Source organism: Drosophila suzukii, chromosome 3, assembly GCF_043229965.1.
Source record: "Drosophila suzukii chromosome 3, CBGP_Dsuzu_IsoJpt1.0, whole genome shotgun sequence".
NCBI classification, from domain to species: Eukaryota; Metazoa; Arthropoda; class Insecta; order Diptera; family Drosophilidae; genus Drosophila; species Drosophila suzukii.
In genome coordinates this window covers 69,911,542-69,934,480 of record NC_092082.1, presented here as the reverse complement: position 1 = coordinate 69,934,480, position 22,939 = coordinate 69,911,542, and the positions used below count along the sequence as shown (strand labels likewise).

The following is a 22,939-nucleotide window of genomic DNA, read 5'->3' as shown; positions in this document are numbered from 1 at the left end:
CAGGCGGGGGAGGACATTCAATATGGATCCTGGCAGCCTTGAACTTCAGCAGCCCGAAAACTGGATGATCTCAGCAGCTGCTGCTGCTGCTGGCTGCTGCTGCTGCATCATCTTCCAACTGGCTGGGCACATGGGAAAGCTTTTGGCCAGGATCAAATGACTATGGGCAGCTGGAGCCGCTGCCTCAGCTTCCGATTCACACGCTCCCTGCTTACTCAAGTGAGGCCAACAGGCTGCCAAGGGGCTACCAAATTGGCTAACAATTTTCAAGCGGCTGCCGCTGCAATCATTGGATTAATTTTAATATGTCCATGGACTGGGCTGCTTTCGACCTAGCCAGCAGCATCTATGATTATGGGCTCACGGCATCGACTGGCCGACAAACACATGTACATAAATGTAGCAACATTGCTGCCACTGGAATTGCGACCTCTTTGGTGTTGCTGCTGCAGTTGCTGTTGCTGTTGCTGCTGCAGTTGCTGTTGCTGCTGCTGCTGCTGCTGTAGCTGGTTACGAAACCCCAAGAAAAACTTCCGCATTCATTTAAGATCATTTCTGTCGTTTGCTGCTCCAAGTGGTTGTTGCTGCTGCTGCTGCTGCCGGTGCAAGAGTTGCAAGTTGCAACAAGCAGCTAGCAGCAGCAACAGCAACAGCAACACAGCCCCCCTCATTTGGTGTTGCTTGTCTGTTGTTTGCTATTATTAATGCCGTCGCCGCCACCACCGACGTCTCAACTCCCAAGTCCCCAGTCCCCAGTGGTATGTTTTCTTCATTTGCCGTTTTCGCGACTTTATGGATCGGGGAGCAACAGCAACAGCAACAGCAACAGCAACACACACTTGGAGCCAGTTCGTCTGCTTCCAAAAGACAAGCGCCCAATTGACAAGGTGTTTTGGTGATTGTCCATACCGGATTGCTGTTCCTCATTGCTGTTTAGGTTGTTTTGATGTGTCTTACTGGGGGGCAGCCGACCAGTCAGCTGATTTGCTACGATTCGATCCAGCTTTCAATGGAAATATCTTGTTTATTTATAAAATGTATTCAAAAACCGCTTCATACATTAAGGATTACTTAATGGGACCAAAATAATATATAATATGTCTGTTTTCTAATAATTTCTCTTTGAAAAATTGTGTCATACTATTTTTAAAGGATCTCAAAACCAATTAAATATGGAATTTTTTTTAAAAAAGAGGCTTAAGGCTATGTACATTTTATCTTGAAAAGATCTTGATCTTATCTTGAAAAGATCTTGATCTTATATTGAAAAGATCTTGAGAATTTTTACCTTGTAAATGTCCTTAAAATCCTTTGTTTAATATATTACTTATTTACAAATATTAATAAAACTTAATGTTTTTATAAGAATTTGTTAAATCCTTTCGCCCTGAATATAAGGCCATACAGTCTTCCTTAATCTCTCTACAGACCTTTACAAATTGATGCCCTGCCCCTAATCGATTAATCTTATACCATATGAACCAGATTTAGCAGTAGTCTCTACAAGACAGCATCCAGGAAACCGTTAACCAGTCCTGCCATAATCAGGTCAACTCTTGGTGCGGTCCGTTAAATGGTCAAGAAGCCAGAAAACTTCCTCCAATCCCGAAGATCTTCTTTTTTTCGCTGTTTTTTGGATCGTGCCGCATTGGCAATAAATTCACACTAACGGGGCGAAAATGGGAGAGAAGTCAGCGCAAGAGACTTTTACGTTCATCAATAATAAGTACCGTTAGCCCGGTCAGAGCCAAAGTCTCCCGACTTGGCCAGATGACCAAAAGTGGCCAGTGTGACTGTCAATAAATTACCCAGAAGCCGAAGCAGAAGCGCACCCAGAGGAGAAGGAGGTGGAACCAAGTTGGCCCGGGAGAACGGCCAAGAACGGGAAGACTCGGCTCCGCAGTGCAGGCAGAAGAAGGCCAACTAGAGGCAACGGTATATTATGCAATCACAGCATGAATGAGACACTCTTGACCGAGTTTCCGAAGCCAGGCAATAACGGTACCACGACACATGCGACAGCTGACAGCAGAGCCAAGTTGCAGGCCCAAGCTCCCCGGAACGAGGCCCAAAGCGAAGAGCATGGCCAAGAAGCGAGTAACGGGTTCTAGGTTCTGTGGGCCAATCTAAAAAGAAGAAGGCTGAAAAGCTGAAAAGAAAAGGCTGTTGATGGGGACTGGGAAGGGGAAGAGGATGAGCCTGAGCCGTTCCATAGATGGCCAACAAGAACTCGAAATGCAGGGCACCCGCCAATTATGCAAACAATGCAGCTGAGAAATGCAGTAATAATAAAAAAGAAATAAAAACCCAAGAACTTTAAGACCTGCATCCCCACACAGAGTTTCTTATATGTCCAACAAATAGGGCCTATTCACATTCACTATTATGGGATTGTAATACTACTTGAATATCAGTTGGGCGCTTTTTATTTCCTATTTTATCATTTCCAAATCATTTCTTCTATTTTTCTAAAATGCGTTTTCCTGTCTGTATTATATTATTTTGACTGCCGAAGATCTCAAGGATTATCATTTTTGGAATGTCAAATAAACTGGCAGTAACTGTAATATAAGAGCTCTCTTGTATTTGAAATGGTAATAATATAATACTTATATAAATACAATCTGAAATCATTTTATGGTGCCTTTATTAAGAACAGTGATGTAGTTAGTGGACAGAAAGATAATATTGTTGGATAGGTATAATCATATTAGTGTATAAGTACGGTAAGTGGTGCTGGGCAGTACTTCCTCACGATAAATATGTAAGTTTGAAAGGATTTACTTCTGAAGATGGGTCTTCACAAGGGAAACCAGAGGGGCAGCTGTGGGCATAGCTGGGTGTTCACCGGCACTGCCGGCGATATCGATATGGGTATACTTGATCGGCAACTTGGAGTCCAACCCGTGTTTGTCCAATCCAGAAGCCATGATCATAAAGGCAGCTGGCACCTGGTGTCCACGAGGAGTCCTCACCGATGGGGCATTATTGGCCTGCACCAGATCCTCGCCAATCACCTTGCCGGCGTTGAAGGCAAAGTCGCTGGGACGGAGAATGGAAATCTCGAAGGGTTCGCCGAAGGTCTGGCCAGCAGCCTGCAGCCTCCTGGCGTGATCCTCGCGGTGGGCCACGCTGTTGTCGATGGCAATCGATTGCCCCTCTCCGGCTGAGATGAAGGCGTGTCCAGTCAAAGTGGCAATGGTGAACAGATGGGGATCGGGGAGATTCTGCTCCACCACCATCTCCTTCATGCGGCAGAGGGCATCGGTCATGCACATACGACCCTCGGCATCGGTGTTTCCAATCCTGACATGGAGGCCAGCTCGCGAGGTGATGATCTCATCGGCCACATAGCACTCCTCGCCCACGGAATTGCGGACCATGCACAGGGCCACCACGACATGGACATCTTCGGGCTGGAGTTGGCTGACCACCTGCATGAATCCAGCTGCAGCAGCTGCTCCGCACTTGTCGCGCGACATGCCGGCCATCACACCTCCGGCCTTGATGTCAGCGCCACCGGTGTCATAGGTCACTCCCTTGCCGACCAGCATCAGCGTCTTCCTCGCCGGCTTCGGGGGCTTGTACTCCAGGAAAATGATGCGACCGCGGTGACGCTCGACGGCATCTGCAGCCCGGTTCACAGCCGCAAACAGCGGATACTCCTTCTCCAGGACCTTCGAGTCACTAATCACATTCACGTTCAGTTTGTCGAACAGAGGCTTGATGTACTTCTCCACCTGGATGGGGGTCATGCGCTCTGGATCCCCAACTCCAATGTCACGGGCCACAAAACGACCAGCCTCCAAAATGAGAGCTTCCTGGAAAATGGACTCCGCCCTCGGATCGTCGATCTGGACACTGAGCGTAGTCACGCGGTTGTCTTTGGAGGTTCCTGCTTCACGCAGTTGAATGGGCTGAAAGAAAAATGTGTTTAAATGGGATTTGTATAATGACCTAATAGCTAATTTTTTAAATAAAAACAAATAAGGCCATACTCACCACATAAAGCTGCTCCAGGGCTCCGAGAACGGTGCAGAGCTCGACCTCGGGGAAACGCTGTACCTTAGGCACAAACAGCAAAGGTGTTCGGAAGCCAGCCTGACGAAAAAATATTTATTAAATATTTTTGCATAATTATCAGATCCTGTATTGCAGAATTTTTTGAGTTGAAATGTAAAGTATTCCAGATATTCTTTATACATTTTAGTAAGGATCCAATTTTTTGAACTATAGTTTTATAGTTTGGTTTTAAAAAATCTACTTGGAAACTAAATTTAAGTTCACCAATTGTGGCTTTAACAATATCAAATCACAGTCTATTATAAAATCTCCAATTGTGGTTTTAGCACTATCCAAAAACCGCGGAATAGTCTTTATAATTTGATGACCCAAAAATAGTTATATAACGATAGTGGTTTATACATTTTCCCCAAAAAAAAAGCGATAGTTTTTTTTAAATTTCTTGAATGTTAAAACTATAGAAACAGAGAAGAGATATACCAACCTTGAGCACCTTCTCCATGGACTTCTTGGCCGCCGCCTGGTAGCTCCTCACATCGTCGTAGTCGGTGAGTTCGGAGACGGGGGCATAGACCACAGGTTGGTCCACGTTGGGAGCCTTGAAGCAGGACACACTGCTGTCGAAGGACTTGTCGTAGCTGCGGTGCTCATCGAAGATGGCCTTCAGCTCGTTGGGAACCGCCTCGCGGTCGATGATGCACAGGCAGTCGCTGCCCGCCAAGCTCATCAGCTTGTTCAGCCGGAGGGTGCATGGTAGAATTCTGGAGGGGCAACGGAATCGTTATTGATATTCATTAAGAAACATTTCAGGGTGTCTACAATATATGCAATGGCGTTTGATTGAAGTGAATTTTATCACGTCACACGGGCTTTATTAACTGATGCAATAGTTCGCATTACATAACAAGCTCCTTTTGTGTTTTAATTCAGTTTTAACAATAAAAATCCCCACTGAATAGAGAATTACTATGCCCATGACTTGGTTTACTTAGCCTTCCTTTTACCCTCATTCCTGGCGCTGAGATTATCTTAACTTTAAGTACTATAAAGAATGCCGATAAGGTTTTAACATGACCATAATCATAATCTAATTTCTTATTGTAGTAAAGGTGTACCACTCGAAGTGTTAGCAACAATAATATTACTTTATATTTTTAAAATAATCTTGGTCTACCTAGTCTATTTTTCCTACACACTCCTTTATCTTCTTAACATAAATTGATTTATGGTTTAAGATTTAAAAAGAAATAGATTAGGTTTATAAAAATACTACATTTGTTACAAGTGTTAGCAACAATAGTAATATTTTATGTTTTTGAAAATAATCCTGGACTACCTACCATTTATCCGTCTTTTTTTCCGAAACATTACTTTATCTTCATCATAAACATATTTATAGTTTAAGGTTTAAAATTAAGTGTATTAAGTCTATACAAATGAGCATTTATACATTTATAAATGTTATTAAGCAATAATCGTTCTCCCTATTTTACTTTTACTCAAGTTCGACAAACAATGTTATCATCCTTGGCAAAGATAAAGTGCGGAATTTTCATGATATCCCCTCCACAGTTATTAAGCAAAATATGAAAATTGAGATACGGAAAGATAGTAAAACGTGAACAGCTTTTAATTTCGGTTTTGAATTGTCAAAGGAACGATAAAATGGAATGTGTCCTATGTGAACAAGTCTTAATTTCTGTTTGGACATTATGGAAACGGTACAATGGAATGTGTCCTATATGATTAACCTTCACTGTAAAAGATGGCGAATCCCGAAGAGCTTTCCCAATCGGGCGCTAAGCGTGGGCTAGATAACTAAGGCCATATAATCCCAAACACGCCCTCTAATAACAGGTAGTAATACTCACTTCTCGATACCCATGTTGAGTACTTTTTATAGGCAGCTCACGCGACTTGGTCGATCGGCAAGTGGGGCGTCACTGAACCTCAGATGGGCACAAAGCGCTGCAGCTGGAAACTGGAAACTTGGGAGCGGGATCTGGAACGGAAAGCTGGCGATAAGGAGCGATTTTGATAACTCTCTATGGTGATTTGCAACGTTCTGTCTGGGTGGTCAAGCTTTTTATACGTTCGACAACCGCACTGGCGCTTTGGTTTTAGTTGTTGTACAATAACCACTTGGGCAAAAACAAAATGCACGAGCTATGAATAATCGCCAGTATGATCGCAATGTAATACTAGAACTCGGATATAACTCGACGACAATAAAGTCAAAGTCTACTCACGTCGCTTGGTTGGGAATTGTGGGTTTCCTTTTGCCAGTCACGTCCCAGGTGGATGCAGTTTCTGGGCCAAACCAAACGCAAAAACAAAGGAGAGTCCAGGTTTTCAGAGGTAGACCAGCCGGCATGTGCAGAGCTTTCAAATGCCGGCCAGCTGACAGCTGTTAGTCGTTTGCCCGCGTTGCCAATCGATGTGAAGAGGCTAAAGAGCTTTCGGTTCGAATATTTGATACCCTTGATTTGGTATCTTTAACATGGTAAAGGAAGAAAAATGGGGTTATCGGCCTGTAGTCATTATTTTGGATATGGGTAAAGTACCACACTATTGTGTTGGAAACCGCAACTGGAATAATATACTATTTATAGTTTAAGATTCTTCTGGATATGTTTGAGTTTGCCAACACTCTTTCATACACATGTTTTTCCATCCCAAAATTCCCTATTTTTGTGCAATCAGGGAAATCCTTAAAAATTTTATATTTTTTAAGTTTTATCTCTCTCTTACTTGATTTTGTTATATTTTAAAGGTAAACCTGCATAGTTAGGACTAGGATCTTGATAAGTTATTAAGATTTTGTTACCAAAACGTAGCTTTTCTTAACACTCCCCCTCCTAGAAAGACAACTTTTAAAAAAGGGAAACATTTATTCACCATTAATAAAACGCTGTATATCGTCAATAAGTTGTGGCAACTGCTTGGCCTCCAGGACCAGGAGTTTCCTGTAGGGTGTCATCACTGCATCGCCCTCCAGCCAATCGCCGGACATCCCCGAGTCCGTCTCGGAGGCTACGGAGTACTCGAAGGAGAACTTGGCCCGATCCGAGAGCAGCTCATCCTCAGCGTTGGTGTAATTGTCCTCGGCTGGTTTTCCCTTCTTGGCCTCCTTCCTGTAGAATTTAACCAGAAGCAGCAGAGTGCCAAAGTCGAACTTCATTTTCTTGGCCTTGGCGGCGTCGATCTCCTGCTGCAGACTCTGCAATAGTGGCACGGAGATCTGGGCGGGGATGTTAATGAACCGCTCATTCACCAGGAATCCCACATGGCGCTGCTCGCTGTCCAGGAGATCCTTCAGCTGCTGCTGCACTTGCTCCGAAGCGTGCGACTTGGCGCGATCAAGTAGGTAGGTTCTTAACTGAGCGATGCTAGGCTGATCCTTCTTGGCGGTCAGATTCAGCACGGAGGTGATTCCAAAGACAGTGCCGTCCTCGACCATGTTTTCGTCGTCAGTTTCGCTCTCGGCGCCCTCGTCGTCGCACTGGCAGATCACACTGCCCACATAGTTTTGAGCTGGAAATACAAAAGTTTGTAAGTGGATACATTAGGTCATTTAGGAGAAATTAATGTGTCTATAAACTTATTCATATGAAGTTGCATATATATATAAGCAAATCCGACATAGAAGACCTAGTTATCTATGAAACAATCTATGTTTCTAATCTTTTGGAACACTCACATATGATAAGGTCCGCCATTTGGTTGCAATTGATGTGGGCTCTTAGGAACAGTCGCTGCAGCAGCTGGGAGATTCCCTGGGCATCGGGATCCACTGGAGAACGACCTTCGAAGTCGATTTGCACCTCCTAATTTGGAATTAACTTTATAAACATCTTTACTTCTGCTTTTTTGGGGACTTTGCTTACCTCGTTTCCCCTGTAAGCGTCTGGATGAGGTTCGTCCTCGTCATCATCCTCACTGGAACTGGAGTCCTCATCGTTAGGGTCCACCTCCATTGTATTCAGTTTCTTTTGCTTATTCGCTGACATTTTAATGATTTAGTAAACGGAATTACTATTGTTCGGCTTCCAAATAACAATAAAATGCGGCTTGAACAGCTGTTTTCGTTCACACGTGTTGCTCCGCGTTGCCAACCACTTTTAGCAGCTCTGTTAAGAGTTACAGAGCTCTGTTAATCCGTAAACACGGTTAACATATGCTGTTATTTTAAAAGCATTAAACTACACAGGAAAAAACTTTTTTAAACATATGATATTAATTACTCAAAAAATCACTTTAAGCACATAACAAATATGTGTTTTTGCTCAGTTCGTTCAAAAATGCATAGTTTAAACAAGAATATCCAACCCCCACAAAATGTATAAGGAACAACGAATGTATTTGTTTTCTTTTAATGTCAAGTGTGCAAAAAATGAATTATAATCATAAGCATTGTTAGGTATATTTAAACATTGTAGTATATCATGTGCTTCGTTATTTCCCTCACACTTATGAAGATATTAAATATGAATCTTTATGTACAAATACATAGGCTTTAATGGATAATTCGAAAATCGAAAACTGGAAACAGAATCACGTGGCCAGCTCCATTTTCACGATCTGAGGATCGTCGCTGGTTTCAGTTTCGGGTAGGACCTCCTTCTTGATCTTAAGACGCTCCTCGTACTGCTCCTGTGTTAAAAGACTCGCCTTGATGGCATCGCAGTTCTCGATTTTGGGCAGAAGAATAGCAAAGTAGCCGGCTCCCTCGGGCAGTTGCTCCAGGAGTTTGGGCTCCTCCACCAGGGAGGTGTTGACTTCCACTAGTTTTCCCCGAATGCAGCTGGGCACCTTGTAAGTCTCTCCACTTTCCGTGGTAAGCAATGCTAGGGTGGACTCCGCCTGGAGAATCATTCCGCCCTTTTTGCCCTTGCCTTTGACCACATTCTGGCTGCGATCTACGTTCCCGATGTCGAAGTTTACCGATGAGATGCCCTGATTGAGAGCAGGATGATCGGGAGCCAAACAAATCAGGCAAATGCGATTGGAGTGGTAGAGCACCTGGTAGGGAACCTCTCCCTTAAAGTAGTAATATCTGGTAAAGAAACGATCCACAACGGTGGGGTAGTCCTCTTGGAAACCATCAGTTATGGGCGTTACAAGCTTTCCGCAGATCTCCTGTTCCTCGTGCTCGAAGTAGAAGGGTTCCAACGGATCCTCTGATAGGATTGACATGTTGGTAGGATGAAGATCCTGCTAATTACTCTCACCCTGGAGCAGCTTTTCCTTGTATTTCGCCTGACGTTCGCGAGCTCTAGCGCGATTTGCAGCCGATCGGGCAACACGTTCGCCTTTTAGACACTTTACCACCTATTTCATAAAATTAATATTATGAATCTTATTTAAAGGCCATATTTTAGACCTACCTTATCGTCAATGGAATTGCACACACCTACGAATTTGGCGAAGGCGTTCTAAAAGTAGGATTCCCAGTTTAGTTCCCATTCCCATTCCGGTAATGTAATCCCTGATAATAACTCACATTTTCGTGGCAGGCCTGGAGTTCCTCGATTAACTTGTTGCAAGCGGGCGTGTGCAGGTGGGCGGACAGATCCGTATGCATTTTCAGCTAATTCCGGCCGGGTTTATTCCTTTCTTTCCAGTTTACTAATTCTATTCTATTCGCGTGTGTTGTCAAATGTTGTTAGGTAATTTTAACATATGTTATAACATTACTAGAAATGGTCTGCTCTGGTCACATTCTGCCAGTTGCAGAAAACTGTACTAACAGAAATACCAAATGTTAAAACGAAAACCGTTATGGTTTGAATATGTAATATTGAAATATCTTAGAATCGTTTCGTTTTCGTTTTCCTACAAATAAACTATTTTAAAATATGCAATTGCATATTGTTTTGGAGTTTATTCATATATACTGCATATTTAAGTTATATTTAAATTTGGTCTATTTTCTTTTTATTCCATGCTTAAGTTCTATTAATTTTTTTCTTTATTAAACTCCAGGATGCCAAAATTATTATACCCTCTAAAAATGGCAAGTAAAACAATTGATTGCTTGGGGTTTTCTGTTGTTTTTATTTATTTGTGTATTTCACCCGCTCTCACAGTTCATTTTACATGGGTTTTCAGTGTGTAAAATTGATAATAGTATTTTATAGTTTGAGCTGCTCACGCTCGTCAACAAGTTCATTTAATTTATTTAAGTAGGTTAAATTCTTTATTATCGTCTTCACTGTTTGCTTTTATCAAAAAAGTCTTATCAACTACGAAAAATCGTCAGGGACAGGAACCAAAAAACTAAAAAATCAAAACTTTACGAAGTTCCATTTGCTCTAAACTCAAATCTCAGATCTCAAAATCAAAACTCTGCGCTGTTGTCCACTACTATTCAAGGAAAGAAAAGAAAAAAACTGGGCACTTGGGAATTATAACGGGATGCTAGCCGATGAGGGGTCGTATTAGGGGGTTATGGTGATGGATTAGAATTCGTCGATAGTTCGTCTATTAGTTATTGCTCTCAGTTATGGGTTAAGTGCTGATCTACTCGCCTAGAAAAGACTCGGTGTGTTATGTGACCTCTCTACTCGGTTAAATATGAAAGTATTCAGTGTGTGATTGTGTGTTTGGCTCTCGATATTACATTGGTTTTCCTCTCATAAAGCTCTCAGTTCGGTTAAGTTATGTTAAGTAAGTGAAAATAAAGATCTCCTGCAAGGCGGTTGAAATCAAAAGTTCTCTAAAGCAACCGTTGCTATTTCAAATCGCTCTTGCCCTCTCTCTCCCCTTTTCTCTCTCTCTCTCCCTCTTGTTAGCTCTGTCTCTCTCCCTCTCTTTCCTCAAAAACAATGTCCTTGTTTTTTGTCTTGCGCTGTTGTTCTCTACCGATTTTGGGGGGTTCTATAACATTTCTCCCTTGTCGATATTAATTCCCTATAGACGGTTACCGGTGCCGATGTCACATTCTCTCTATCTCTCGCTAAAACAAACTAAATGGCAGGTTTTCTCCTCTGGGGGAGCCAACACCTCAACTCGTCTTTTTGGGATCGGCCTGGTTCTGGGCCCCACCATCCCGTTGCTGGGCCTCGATGCTGGCCAAGGCCGCCTCGGACATCTTCTTGTACTTGCCGGCCAACTCGGGCAGCTCGTAGGCAATGGCCAGGTCCAGTTTGGTGATCGGACATCCGCGGAAATAGGTGCAGGTGTCCCTCAGCTTCTTGAACTCGTACAGCGGGTTCAGGCGGAAGAAGTCGCGGTAGACCTCCGGATCCGGAAGATCGTAGCGCGAGATGTTCGTCAGCGTGGAGAGTCCCTCGTAGATGTGGTAGTTCTGCGGATGGTCGATAATGTCGTCAGCGATGCGCTTCTTGTTGCCGAACAGCGTCTTGTGGTTGTTGAACGTGTTCAGGTAGCAGTCCACCATCTTGGCGTGGTTGCGCACGCGCACCTGTAGATAAAAATTTATGGTTTATTTCAATAATAAAGAAAATTAAGATTCGAAGACTCTTCCATTTAAAATAATATTATATATATTCAATTAACCAGTTATTAGAAATTTTATGAACGGAACTGAGAACTTAGTAAGTCTTATTTAATTTTAATATATTATATAATATATAAAGTATATATTAAAACATTTTATAATACTCCAGCTAAATAAATTTGACTGTTCTAATTTGGTGTCCTTTATTTACTCGCCGGAAACTCGATAAAAGAGAGATGTGAACAAACCTCAAATCTAAAATCAGTTAGATTAGGCTGAGTTCTCTATTGTATTTCATATTTATTATAAAAAAAGCCTTATTTATTTTAAGGTTGGAATGCTTAACTGTGTTAACTTGTTGCTTATTATATTTTGCCATGTTTTCAACTTTATACTCCTAGCATCCTAAGTCAAAGATGACCAATAAATATATTCACTGCTATAATATTATGTTTCTAGGTTATGATATGTGACATGCTTTTCCATATCAAGGCTAAAGAAATAAGTTTACCCATGCTAGGAAATGTCTTCACTGATATATTCTTGTTTACCCATAAAGCAAGCCCTTTACAAGTAAGTTATTGAAAATATCACTCATACGCCCGAGTACTCACCGCGAAACGGCGGGCGCTGGCGATCTTGTGCTCGATGCGCTTGTCGATGGCCGTGCGCAGGTCGCGCAGGAAGGCGCGCTCCTGGGCGAGCAGCAGGCGGGCCGGGGCTCCATCCTGGTAGGGATGTGTCCACAGCGAGGTGGTGTACATCAGCGGAGGCTGGGCGGAGGACATCAAGGGCGAGATGTTCCAGATGAGAGCGCCCTGGACGCGCAGCAGTTCCTCCGGCTTGACGGTGTCCGCCTTGTTGAGGATGATGCGCGTCTGGTACTCACGCCCCTTCAGCTGGTCGAGAATGGCCTCCGTCTCGGGACCCACATCCAACTTGGCCGGGTCGTAGACCAGAAAGATGATGTCCGCCCGATCGATGAACCACTGGCAGGCGTCGTTGAAGGGGAAGACTCGGGACACTTGCTTGCGCACCTCTAGAATGCCGGGTATCTCGACGATGTTGACCTGAAAAACGCATAGCCAAGTGCTTAAATATAGTAATTCTCTGTATTTCTGCCCGCGCTGCCTTACTATGTCTATATGTATTTAGTTGCCCGCTCTCCGCCCCGCCCCGCATCAATTTATTAATAACGAAATTAATGCAAACAGCCTGTGTGCTAAAAGCTATAAATTCCGTTTGGCAGGTGGCCAACCGTTTGCAGTTTCCCAATCGACGGGCAGCTGCCCTGGGCGACAAGTTAATGCATGGCGGCACCTATATACCTCTGGCCCTGATCTGCCCTGTCAGATAATACGGCTATATATCTTACCTTCTCGAGGATCTTGCTCTTCATCTTCAGACCTCGCAGACGCTCCTCCAATCCCTGGCCGAACTTCTGCAGGCCGGCGAAGGTGTAGTCCGCCGCCAGTTGGGTTCCGTCCAGAACCTCCGTCTCGTTGCCCCACATCAGAATGTTAAAGTAGGCTGGAGAGGGTTCGGCACCTGTTGGGGAGCAAAAAAAATTGAATATAGAAAAAGTTTAATATATTTTTTATTTGTTGTGGCGATTAGATAGAAAGTATTTAACAAGTTAGGAGCTGAGTTACATCACTTTATATGTGTGAAATCCCTTTAGACTATCCCTTTATTATAAAAATTCCAAGAACCAATAGCTCCTAAAATTATAGTAAGTATCTATTACTAATACAAACAGTAAGAGGTTTCTGTACACCTTTAAATAACCGAAATAAATCAATTCTGGTATATATACCCTGGTATTGAACTATTAAAGACTTATTTTTTATACCCTTTAGTACTCACCAGTTCTCAAAGAGTTCGGGGTGTACTCGTTGTCGGTCAGATAGTTGAGGATGGACGACTTGCCACCCGACCAGGGACCCATGAACAGAATCAGTGGCTTCGAGAAGATCTCGGGATCGCTGAAGTGGCGGTTGCTCAGGTCGCGGTACTTGTAGAGGGTCTCCAGGGGCTTGACAGCGTTCTCGTAGATGCGCTTAATGTCCCGCAGGATGATCTCGGCCACATTATCGGTGGCCTTCTCGCGGGCATTGAACTCCTCATCCAGCTGCAGCAATTCCGTGATGTGCTGGCGACTGCGACGGTTCTCGGGAATGACTCCTTCCTGAAAATTATATAATTATACAGTTTTATACAATGGACTTTACCAGAGTCTTACCCAGAGAAGCTCATCCTCTGGCTTGGTGTCATCCTCATCATCATCATCCTCAGCGGTTTCCTTGGCGGCATCTGCTTGTGGTTCCTCCTGAGCCTTCTCAGGCTCCACGGCATCTTCGGGGACGGCTTCGGGCTCCTTGGGAGCGGCTTCCTGCTGAACAGGTTCCTCCTCAGCCTCCTCGACAGGAGCGGGCTTCTCCTCCTCCTTCACTTCCTCAGACACTGGCTTCTCTTCTTCCTGTTTAACTGGTTCTGGTTCGACTTTATCGGCTTCCGGTTCCGGGACAGCTTCCTGTTCGGACTCCTCCACTTTCACAGCCTCGACTTCGGGTTCCACCTCGGCAGATTCCTCCTTGACGATTTCCTCCTCCACGGGGAATTCTTCGGCAGGGCTTGGTGGAGCCTCAATGTCATGAACTGGAGCAGCATCCACTTCACGCTTGCTACGCTTCTTCACCGCCTCCTTCTCATCCTCATCATCATCGTCGTCATCATCGGCATTCTCACCGCTGTCCTTGTCATCGTGCTCGTTGGGAACTCCATCGCCATCCACATCACCATCGTGCTCATTCAGGATGCCATCCCCATCGAGATCGTCGTCCTTCTCGTTTGGCACACCATCACCATCCAGATCTTCATCCTCTGAAGGGGTTTCGGGGAAATAATTATTAAGAAATTTAAAAATTATTTTATAAGAGGAACTTACTGGAATTGTTGGTGCCATCGCCATCCAAATCGTCATCCTTTTCGTTCTTCACGCCATCTCCGTCGATATCTTCATCCTCTGAACGGAAAACAAGGGAAATAAATTAGAATATAATAGAACTAGAAAGAACTTAGCTATAATATTTTTACCATGGTTAGCTTTGCCATCACCATCCAGATCTTCATCATCTTCATTGTTCACTCCATCACCATCAAGATCTTCATCCTCTGTTGTTCAAAATATATAAATTAATATATTTAATTTGATGAATATATATTTTGTTAACCCACCATGATTGATTTTTCCATCTCCATCTAGATCATCGTCTTCCTCATTGGGCACTCCGTCTCCATCAAGATCTTCGTCCTCTGAAATATTTAACAATTATTTAGAAGCTGTACAAATCTGTGGGTGAAATCATAAAAAAGCTAGAATGCTGAAATTAAAACAAGGTAAGAACGCTACGTTGCAACTATCTGAAAATCAAAAAAGCTTTTAAATTAAGCACTATTATAGCCTAAAATCGAAATATACAAAATAAAGCTTTAAAAATATGCAAATTATGTATCGAAAGAAAAAAAAAGTTTGTATAGTTTATGGTCATACCATGATTTGGAGTGCCATCGCCATCTAGATCATCATCCTCTGCAAGTTGAAATCATAATTTTAAGTCTTATCAGTTAACTTTCGAGTACTATCCAATTTACCGTGATTCGCCTTGCCATCGCCATCGATGTCTTCATCTCTGGAGTTGGGCACACCATCCCCATCGATGTCCTCGTCCTTGGAGTTGGGCACACCATCCCCATCGATATCATCGTCCTCTTCATTCGGGATGCCATCGCCATCAATGTCCTCATCCTCGTCGTTTGGTATGCCATCTCCATCGATATCATCGTCCTTGTCGTTCGGTATGCCATCCCCATCGATATCATCGTCCTCGTCATCGGGGATGCCATCTCCATCCAAATCGTTGGCACTTTTCGCGTCTTCTGTGGAATCCAATTCGACAGTTTCAATTTCAATCGTCTCTTTCTCAACCGCGGATAGCCCACCATCATCGTCATCATCGTCGTCGTCCCCACGTGGCTGATCGGATTGCAGTTCTCCAGATCCATCTTTGACACCATCTGCAAATATACATATAATCGAATGAGTTATCCGCTAAATAGCTCATAAATATTGTATTACTCATACTAAAAGATTTGTTTATTTTCGCACTTCGGTAGTAGATATATCTTAATAGACCATTTAACAAAATTTATTATTATTATCTTGTATTTCACAAAAATGTGAGGAACCGGTTGGTTTAATAATTGTTTTAAAAAAAAGTAAGCGAAATGTATTTAATTTTATTACATTTTAAATGTCGTTATGTATGTTCATCATAAGGATTTTTACAGCAATTTAATTTGTAAATCTTTACTATTCGCTAGATCTTGGTCTTATTAAAATTCTTATATTATTTATAACTATTCCTTACCTGTTTTCAATTCATGTATGGCCTTTTCAATGTAGGGTCGACATTCTGATTCGCTTGGTCCGACATCGGCATTGACAAACCCAACTGAAAATCGTCGAAAAGAACATGACAGGTCAATTTGTAATCCGAGTATGGCGAGTATAGCCCAGAGATCAGGAAGCCCTAGGAAGGGCCCTAAGCTATTTTCATCTCGTCATCTTAAGAACCAAGAACAATGGCCCCACTTTCTCGGTTTGATGTCAGCGCCAACGGCGAGGTCATTCAATCTGTTCAAACTTGACATTATTTATGGTACTCGCCGTGCACAAACATACACACTTCGAAATATATGCGGCGGATTTATGAATTTTATTTTTAAAAGATGAGAACTCAAACACATTTCGCCAGCTTGCGGATGAGTAAATTTTGGTACCATTCTGTTGGCCGCTCGCCCACTTTGGCCTTACTTCTTTATTTTTGTTTCTCTTGGCCACCTTACTACTCCGAAAATCCGGATGCGGGGGCGTACCATTTGCAATGGAATATTCTATATCTTCAGAACTTGCTTTTCGGTAATGGAAGGTCGACTTTTTGAGTGACTGGTGGGCTGGAGGTCGCTCGACTAATTACTTGTGTATTTTCAGATAATTAGAACAAATGCCTGCCCGAGATCAACAGACTATCCAAAATATATATTGGGGTCCAATTAAGCGGGTTTTAAATGGGTTTGCCTATCAGTTTTCAGTGTGCAGTTTGCCTGTCGGCAGATAATTCATTTGATTTATTTCAGGGCGTATGTGGGCAGGAAGCTATTTGAGCAATTTCGCATTTCATTGCTAACCGCATTGATAGAATTATTTATACAAATTTCGCCGACCGACCGACCGCCTGCCTGCATATTGTGTTTATGTTGCTGCAATCGAGCCCATCCCAGCCCATAATATATAGTACACGGCATTTGCGCCATTTCTCATTTTTCTTTTTAGGATTTTTTCTATATTTTTTTGGCTGTTTTGCAAACTTGAGCAAACCAAACAAAATATACAGAGACATTTCGCATACATATGTAGATGGAAAGCGCTCGCTGAGCGCAAATCAAATAACTTAAAATTGTCTAAATTTAAAAATATTACAAGCGATGACAACGAAGAGCAACCAAGCGGCGCAAAAATCTCAAAAGTTCTCGCGAGATGAAAAATGTCGGCAAAAATTATATCTGTATCTGTGTATCTGCCACTAGTGGTTGGCCAAGTCAAGTGTACGGGGCTATACCAATATACTAATGCCCAAAGTGTCGTCCACTGACGTTTGCAGACACCAATACCGAACCAAAAAAAAATAAAAAGAAAAAATATAGAGAACGCACAAACTCAGGCAAATATTTTTAAACGTATATTAATACATATTTCTTTTTTTCGGACGTTTTCCTTCTGTTTTTCTTGGCTTTTTGTTATAAAATTGCATAATGCCTGCCCAGGCTGCGTGAAAAACTGTCAAGATATTCGAAAGTGCCAACTCTCGCCCTTTTTTTGCCTTATATAATCTCTCTTTATATATGGGATCGCAAGGATACTCACCATTATTGGAGACGGCGATTAACGTTAGTCCCAGCAGGAACCAAATGGTTAGCCGCCCCATAATAATCAAAACAACAAATTATCCTCGAGTTTCCAGCGTGGTTAGCACTTTAGCCACGTCATAAATTCTCCTTGCAAGTTTTCCGTAATTATGAATAATTAGGGAAAATTATAATTAACACTTTTTCTCGTATTCTGCATATATATGCATCCGCTATATATGCGCTCGTTTAAATGCACTAAATGAAAAGAGTGAAGAATTCGAAAACCAACGATTATTTAAGGCCAGAGAGCTGGATAGATTTTTTTATAGAATGTATAGGATGTATAGTGTGTAGATTGGAAGTCTGGTATGTTTATATATAGAGGTATCTGTATAGATGTTCAATTAGGATCGCACAAATTTTGTCACAGTTTCAGTGGGTTTCCAATTTTGCACTTGTTCGTTATTTCATTCACTTTGCAGATCGATTTATTAATATTATTAATTATTAATATATATTATAGTTATTGATTTTAGGTTTTAAGGTTTTTCGCGCTGCCGTTAGCAAATTTAACCAACAATCGTCGGCTGGGTAATCCTTAGTGTCCCTTTCGACGATTGTTAGCTAAATAATTTGCTTATTTCTGGCCGTCGTGGTCGTCTTCGTTTTGGTCGTCTGTGCACGTCGTGTGCGTGTCGTTTTTTGAACAGGGCAGCTCGAATTTTCCCAACACCTATCACATCTATTTTCTATCTGGTATCTGGTAAGAAAATTCAGTGTGCCGTACACGAGTATACGAGACGATCTCTCCCGGTCCAAAACCAATTCGTAACTCAACATGCATATACCATGAATTTACCTTGTGACCGCGAAAATTATTCGATTTTGATATTTTCGTAGCACGAATTTTTGTCAAAAGCACACACAGTTGAGTGAGTGAGTGGGTTTTCCTTCTCGCCTAATGCTCTTTCTATGTTTTCCGTTTCCATTTTCATTTTTCTTTCAATATTAATTCTATTTCCTCTCGCCGGGTGGCGCTCTCTGCTGGGATTTTGGGAACATCCCGGCGAATTCTTGGGATAAGCCTATGGGAAATTAATAGCTTTCGCGGGTTGGAAGTATTTTCAAAATTATTTTAATATATTTTTCCTCTAGTTGTGAGCTCTTTTGTGATTGATTAGATATTTCCTTTGCACTAGATCACTTTCTCTCTCAGCACTTTCGTTTTGGAGGAATGTTTAATTATAGACAATGCGGTGCTCATTCCGCATATTATTACTCAGAGCATCTTTTGAGCCAAAAAGAATATTTCGAAATCAAGATTTTGGCCTCTTTGCGATTTGTTTCGTGTCACAAATGCTTAGGTTCCATTTCCCTCAAGCTCTCCGCGTATGAAATGAGATTATGAAAATCAAATGTTAGGGTCTAAAATGATACATACATCTCGCTGTGGCATTTATCATTGCTCGTTTATATGGTTGATTGCACGAACAGCTGTTCGCTGGTTGTGTTCCAAGGCTACCATCCTCGCTGCACCCCATCTCACCCCATCTCGGATCGCCGCGGACAAGTGAAAATGTGTCCCAAGTCATTGCGTTTATTAGCTTAATTAGAATTGGCTAGTTCTCATCCAAAAAAAATTGTGCAGGGCAGGGAGCATTACGTATACGTAATCCGCTGATCATCGAGCATGCCTTATGTAAGACACGTTCTGCCCCATCACGTATTGTTTTATTCTAGAAACGATTGCTCACACCTCCATTGAACGGCCCATTTAGTTCTTGCTTTATTCGATTTTAAAATCAAATTTATTTTTATTGTTTTCGTCTCGTCTGGTTATCTATTTTATAACCCCAAGATGCTATTAAATTAAAATACTTAAACATCTATTTCTAAGTGTACATGAAGATTTTTCGTTTTTAAATAATTTAGATATGTATATTTTGGGACAGTTAGTGGGCCTCGTTGCCCTCCTTCTTCTGCTTCAGACGAGTGCAGTAGTAGCGATCGCTATTCTCGATCCAATCGCAGACATTCAAAACAGTGTGGAAAGCTGTTCCCTCCTTGCATTCGAATTCCACGGGTTTGCCATGGACACATCGGAAGTACTGGTAGAGAAAAGGGGATTATTAGTAACATGACAGAATATATTGAAAATCTGGAACATTCTTAAGTGGTAGCGGGATAGTCTATATATATTCCACTTCCGAATTGAATAAAGGGAATTGGTCACAAGATCAACTTTAGTTCGTTTCAAAAAATAATGCCATAAAGTATGCAATGATTTTTTGTGAAGGAAAGAACATAAGGCTTATAAAGATTATTTTAAATCCTTCATAGATTTATGAGGAAGAACCTTTTTAAAACAAAGTTATTTTTTGCACTTACCTTTCGGCAGTTGGGATGTGGAACAAAGTCGCGGTTGGTACAATCGATTTCGTTGGGATCAAACTGGGAACCCATAGCCTGTTCGGGTTCTTCAGGATCAACAACTTCTTCGGGCTCCTCAGTGTTCTTTTCCGGAGCGGCAGTGGTTGTCGTTGTAGTGGTTGTAGGCTTTTTCGGCTTTTTGGGTTTCTGGTAGGTAAATAATAAGGAATATTTAACAAACCTATATTTACAAAATTTTATTTATAACAATTTTCAAAAGTTATTACCTTTGTTGTTGGTTTTGGGGTGGTACTAGTAACAGTTGGCACTGGAGCTGATGTAGGGCTTAAAGCAACTGAAGTTGGCTTGGGCTTGGGCTTTGGCCTCTTAGTAGTAGCCATCGTTGGTTTTGGTTGGGTTTGCACCACAGTGCCCTCATCCGGATTTGGAGGAGTTGCTGGAGGCTTGGCCCACTCAGGCTTAAAAGAAGAGAAACTCATCATATAACCATTTCCTGATTTAGGAACCCCAACTTACCCTTGGAGTAGTTTCCCTTGTTGGTTCCGGAACCCGATAGTTCTTCATGTTGTCGTAGAGGATCTGCGTTAAGCCGTTCTTCTTGCCGCAAATTCCATGGAAGTCATCCATGTCGATGGCCCAGGTCATGGCGCCGGCGTAGCCCTTCTGCTTGATGAAGTCCATCTTGATCTGGACGGAGGCTTCGTTCTCGTAGCCCACCCACTGGGTGTCCTTGTAGGTGTAGGGCACCATTCCGGCGTCGTCCCACTCCACGGTCCATCCCTTGGACTTGTCCATCACCTCGGTGCAGATTTCGTAGTAGGCCAGGAAGCCGCTGGCGTTGGTGTAGGGACCCGGTGCTCCGCCACCCGCCTCCTTGTTGATGTAGGTGCCCATGTTGTAGTTCTTGTTCGAACTGCTCAGCGTGAAAGTCCGGCCGTAGAAGGGGATGCCCACCACCAGCTTGTTGGCCGGACAGCCCATCTCCTCCCACAAGGCGAGGCCGTCGTTCTTGAATGGCGACGCTAATTAGTTTGGCACCAGCATCAGCATTCGCCCCTGCTCTTTCCCACTTTCCCCATTATGTCTTTTTATATATATCACTTACCACATTCAGGCGTTCGTAGGCGTATTGGTCGTGTTTTCGCTTGTAGAGTGGACTGTGCACGTCGGCGAATCCGGCCCAATTGCCCCGCAGGTCATAGGTCATGGCGTGAATGGCATCCAGCTCTCTGCAAAGGTGGGCAATAATGAGAGCGTGAATGAAAGTTGCTGAAAAACGACAGCTCTTTTGCAAGGGAGTTTAACTTTAATTTGTATTAAAATAGTTTCTGTGGAAAATATAACCTTAATGAAATGGAATTTATGACTTACAAAATTGTAAAAATAGTTCTGGTCAATACCATAGACATATTTGAAATTAACAAATAAATATTGTTATAAAAAAATAAATAAATGCATACCTTTGTATTTTAATATTATACAATTCTAAAATTTAGAAGGAAATTGTTATACCTACTAAAAATATATTTTTTGAGAGTTTAAGAACCTTAAGCCGTTAAGACTTTTTTAATCACTAATTTTTATAAAATCATAAAAATGCATTCAACTTACTCGCACAATTCCGGAACGTGGTAACCCTCCTGCAGTCGGAACTTGGCCACCGGCACCGCCATGGTGATTTCCCATCCCAAACCCTCGCGATCGAAGGCGCGTCGCAGCTCCTGAACGAAATACAGGAACTTGTCCTTGTCACTAAAGGAGCCACCGCGATCTGTGGCCCCGGGATACTCCCAGTCCAGATCGAAACCATCGAAATTGTACTGCTTCATAAAGCGTACCACACTGCGGATGAAACTCTGTCGCCGCTCTCGAACTGCCACCATTTGTGAGTACTTGGAGCCACCTTCGGCCCAGCCACCCACTGCAATCTCCAACTTTACATCGGGATTGATCTTCTTCAACTTTGTGAACCTGCTGAAGCCCCTTTGATCGACATCCAATTCCGGATCGATCACCAGGACATCCCAGCTCTTGTCGTTAACACCGATGAAGGAGTAGATGATATGGGTGCACATACCGGCGGGCACATCCTCCAATCCATATCGACCAATACCAGGGCGATATACCGCCCAATTGCTGAAGTAGCAGACGATTCGAGAAGGCTGATCACTGGCCAAAGTTGCAGCTGGCCAGGAAGAGAGCACTCCGAGGAGCAGGAGCGCCAAATGATGCACTAAGATCAGAATAAACAGTGTTTAAAATAATATGATGTCGATATGATCTTAACACATAATCCTCAGAAATTCCTGGTAAGTCCACACCTTAAAAATTAAACTTTGTTTATTTTTAAGCACACCATTATGTTATTTTGAAATACTGAGGCTCCCGACTGTTTTGCTTTTTCCCAGTCAAAGAATCGTAAAAGCCTCTCCCGTTCCCAGTTAAGACTTGTTTTTCGAGATCAACGTGAGCTGCATTTTTAATTGAATGTAGTTCGAGTCTCTTATCGTCCCACTGCGAGGGTTCGAATTTATGGAACAGCTAAGGTTATGTGTCCATAATGCTGCACGCCTCAAGTTCATTCACCGATTTGCACTTTGTATGCACGGTCAGGCTTACCCATTTCTTAATGCTCCTCCACGAAGCGACGATAACCAAAGAATTGATTTGAATATATGTGTAAACCGAAATCGGGGGAATCTCGAATCTCGAGTTCTGCGTGCGACGCTCGTTTGGCGTCAAATGACAGTCCAGCTCGCGATCAGCTCGACTTTTATAGTGGGAGGCGGTTGTCTCGATATACTCTTTTTTGCAGTCCGGTTCTTGGATTGCGTCTTTGTTCCTGCGTAGAGTGCGTGAGAGGTGTGCGATTCTCCGAAGAATCGCAACTTTACGGGAATGGTCGCGGGGCGTGGAAGGGGCTTTTGTTTTGCCTCTGCTGACTGACTGTGCTCATTTCCAGATCGGTTTAGCTCTTTGTGTTGTCTTACCACTTTCTTTCCGATTGTTTTGCATTCGCATTTTATCTTACTGTCACCCCCTGCGTGTTGTTTATGCTCTAGAATTACCATATATATGTCAGGCAGGGCCCTA

The 22,939-nt window shown here is 42.7% G+C and overlaps 6 protein-coding genes across 9 annotated transcripts; all 6 read right to left on the bottom strand.

Annotated features, from left to right (window-relative positions):
* Window positions 1-2,630: 2,630 nt before the first annotated feature.
* Window positions 2,631-6,426, bottom strand: Dip-B (Dipeptidase B). The gene is made up of 5 exons (XM_036816756.3): window positions 6,273-6,426; window positions 5,895-6,025; window positions 4,508-4,784; window positions 4,003-4,101; window positions 2,631-3,917 (listed from the first exon to the last, which is right to left on the bottom strand). Exons 2-5 carry the CDS (start codon window positions 5,906-5,908, stop codon window positions 2,781-2,783), a joined length of 1,527 nt encoding a protein of 508 aa, XP_036672651.1. The 5' UTR covers window positions 5,909-6,025; window positions 6,273-6,426; the 3' UTR covers window positions 2,631-2,780.
* A 468-nt stretch (window positions 6,427-6,894) lies between these two features.
* LOC108015630 (protein BCCIP homolog) lies at window positions 6,895-8,131 on the bottom strand. The gene is made up of 3 exons (XM_017082122.4): window positions 7,911-8,131; window positions 7,724-7,850; window positions 6,895-7,557 (listed from the first exon to the last, which is right to left on the bottom strand). Exons 1-3 carry the CDS (start codon window positions 8,031-8,033, stop codon window positions 6,914-6,916), a joined length of 894 nt encoding a protein of 297 aa, XP_016937611.4. The 5' UTR covers window positions 8,034-8,131; the 3' UTR covers window positions 6,895-6,913.
* A 286-nt stretch (window positions 8,132-8,417) lies between these two features.
* On the bottom strand, window positions 8,418-9,219 carry LOC108015645 (protein Abitram). Its single transcript, XM_017082142.4, has one exon. It carries the CDS (start codon window positions 9,217-9,219, stop codon window positions 8,578-8,580), a length of 642 nt encoding a protein of 213 aa, XP_016937631.3. The 3' UTR covers window positions 8,418-8,577.
* Window positions 9,118-9,671, bottom strand: LOC108015629 (COX assembly mitochondrial protein 2 homolog). The gene is made up of 3 exons (XM_036818371.3): window positions 9,527-9,671; window positions 9,411-9,458; window positions 9,118-9,354 (listed from the first exon to the last, which is right to left on the bottom strand). The coding sequence occupies exons 1-3, from the start codon at window positions 9,605-9,607 to the stop codon at window positions 9,241-9,243; spliced, it is 243 nt and encodes an 80-aa protein (XP_036674266.2). The 5' UTR covers window positions 9,608-9,671; the 3' UTR covers window positions 9,118-9,240.
* A 385-nt stretch (window positions 9,672-10,056) lies between these two features.
* LOC108015643 (uncharacterized) lies at window positions 10,057-18,319 on the bottom strand. 4 transcript variants are annotated; one of them, XM_036818370.3, is made up of 14 exons: window positions 18,243-18,319; window positions 17,472-17,710; window positions 15,916-15,999; window positions 15,488-15,562; window positions 15,140-15,424; window positions 15,039-15,077; window positions 14,723-14,800; window positions 14,582-14,659; window positions 14,433-14,510; window positions 13,728-14,368; window positions 13,352-13,673; window positions 12,861-13,033; window positions 12,100-12,555; window positions 10,057-11,449 (listed from the first exon to the last, which is right to left on the bottom strand). In XM_036818370.3, exons 2-14 carry the CDS (start codon window positions 17,530-17,532, stop codon window positions 11,030-11,032), a joined length of 2,790 nt encoding a protein of 929 aa, XP_036674265.3. In that variant the 5' UTR covers window positions 17,533-17,710; window positions 18,243-18,319; the 3' UTR covers window positions 10,057-11,029. The 4 variants fall into 4 exon arrangements, with proteins under 4 accessions (XP_036674265.3, XP_036674261.3, XP_070852045.1 ...); XM_036818366.3 differs by having other exon boundaries at window positions 15,140-15,562; XM_070995944.1 differs by lacking the exon at window positions 14,723-14,800.
* Window positions 18,320-19,249: 930 nt separating this feature from the next.
* On the bottom strand, window positions 19,250-22,617 carry Cht5 (Chitinase 5). Its single transcript, XM_036817002.3, has 7 exons — window positions 22,466-22,617; window positions 21,458-22,079; window positions 20,952-21,075; window positions 20,363-20,854; window positions 20,113-20,304; window positions 19,844-20,032; window positions 19,250-19,563 (listed from the first exon to the last, which is right to left on the bottom strand). Exons 1-7 carry the CDS (start codon window positions 22,467-22,469, stop codon window positions 19,408-19,410), a joined length of 1,779 nt encoding a protein of 592 aa, XP_036672897.3. The 5' UTR covers window positions 22,470-22,617; the 3' UTR covers window positions 19,250-19,407.
* Window positions 22,618-22,939: the final 322 nt, after the last annotated feature.

Bases quoted from the DNA above. Each gene is read 5' to 3' on its own strand.
- Dip-B (XM_036816756.3), bottom strand. The intron at 4,102-4,507 runs GTTGGTATATCT...TTTTTTCGTCAG, and splicing joins CCATGGAGAAGGTGCTCAAG to GCTGGCTTCCGAACACCTTT. The intron at 3,918-4,002 runs GTGAGTATGGCC...TTTTTCTTTCAG, and splicing joins CCCTGGAGCAGCTTTATGTG to CCCATTCAACTGCGTGAAGC.
- LOC108015630 (XM_017082122.4), bottom strand. From the start codon at position 8,033: ATGTCAGCGAATAAGCAAAAGAAACTGAATACAATGGAGGTGGACCCT. The intron at 7,851-7,910 runs GTAAGCAAAGTC...ATTCCAAATTAG, and splicing joins ACGCTTACAGGGGAAACGAG to GAGGTGCAAATCGACTTCGA. The intron at 7,558-7,723 runs GTGAGTGTTCCA...TTGTATTTCCAG, and splicing joins AATGGCGGACCTTATCATAT to CTCAAAACTATGTGGGCAGT.
- LOC108015645 (XM_017082142.4), bottom strand. From the start codon at position 9,219: ATGTCAATCCTATCAGAGGATCCGTTGGAACCCTTCTACTTCGAGCAC.
- LOC108015629 (XM_036818371.3), bottom strand. From the start codon at position 9,607: ATGCATACGGATCTGTCCGCCCACCTGCACACGCCCGCTTGCAACAAG. The intron at 9,459-9,526 runs GTGAGTTATTAT...TCCTACTTTTAG, and splicing joins TCCAGGCCTGCCACGAAAAT to AACGCCTTCGCCAAATTCGT. The intron at 9,355-9,410 runs GTAGGTCTAAAA...TTTATGAAATAG, and splicing joins GCAATTCCATTGACGATAAG to GTGGTAAAGTGTCTAAAAGG.
- LOC108015643 (XM_036818366.3), bottom strand. From the start codon at position 17,532: ATGGGGCGGCTAACCATTTGGTTCCTGCTGGGACTAACGTTAATCGCC. The intron at 14,660-14,722 runs GTGGGTTAACAA...TTTGAACAACAG, and splicing joins AGATGGAAAAATCAATCATG to AGGATGAAGATCTTGATGGT. The intron at 12,556-12,860 runs GTAAGATATATA...TGCGTTTTTCAG, and splicing joins AGAGCAAGATCCTCGAGAAG to GTCAACATCGTCGAGATACC.
- Cht5 (XM_036817002.3), bottom strand. The intron at 20,033-20,112 runs GTAATAACTTTT...TTTACCTACCAG, and splicing joins CCCCAAAACCAACAACAAAG to AAACCCAAAAAGCCGAAAAA. The intron at 19,564-19,843 runs GTAAGTGCAAAA...TTTCTCTACCAG, and splicing joins CACATCCCAACTGCCGAAAG to TACTTCCGATGTGTCCATGG.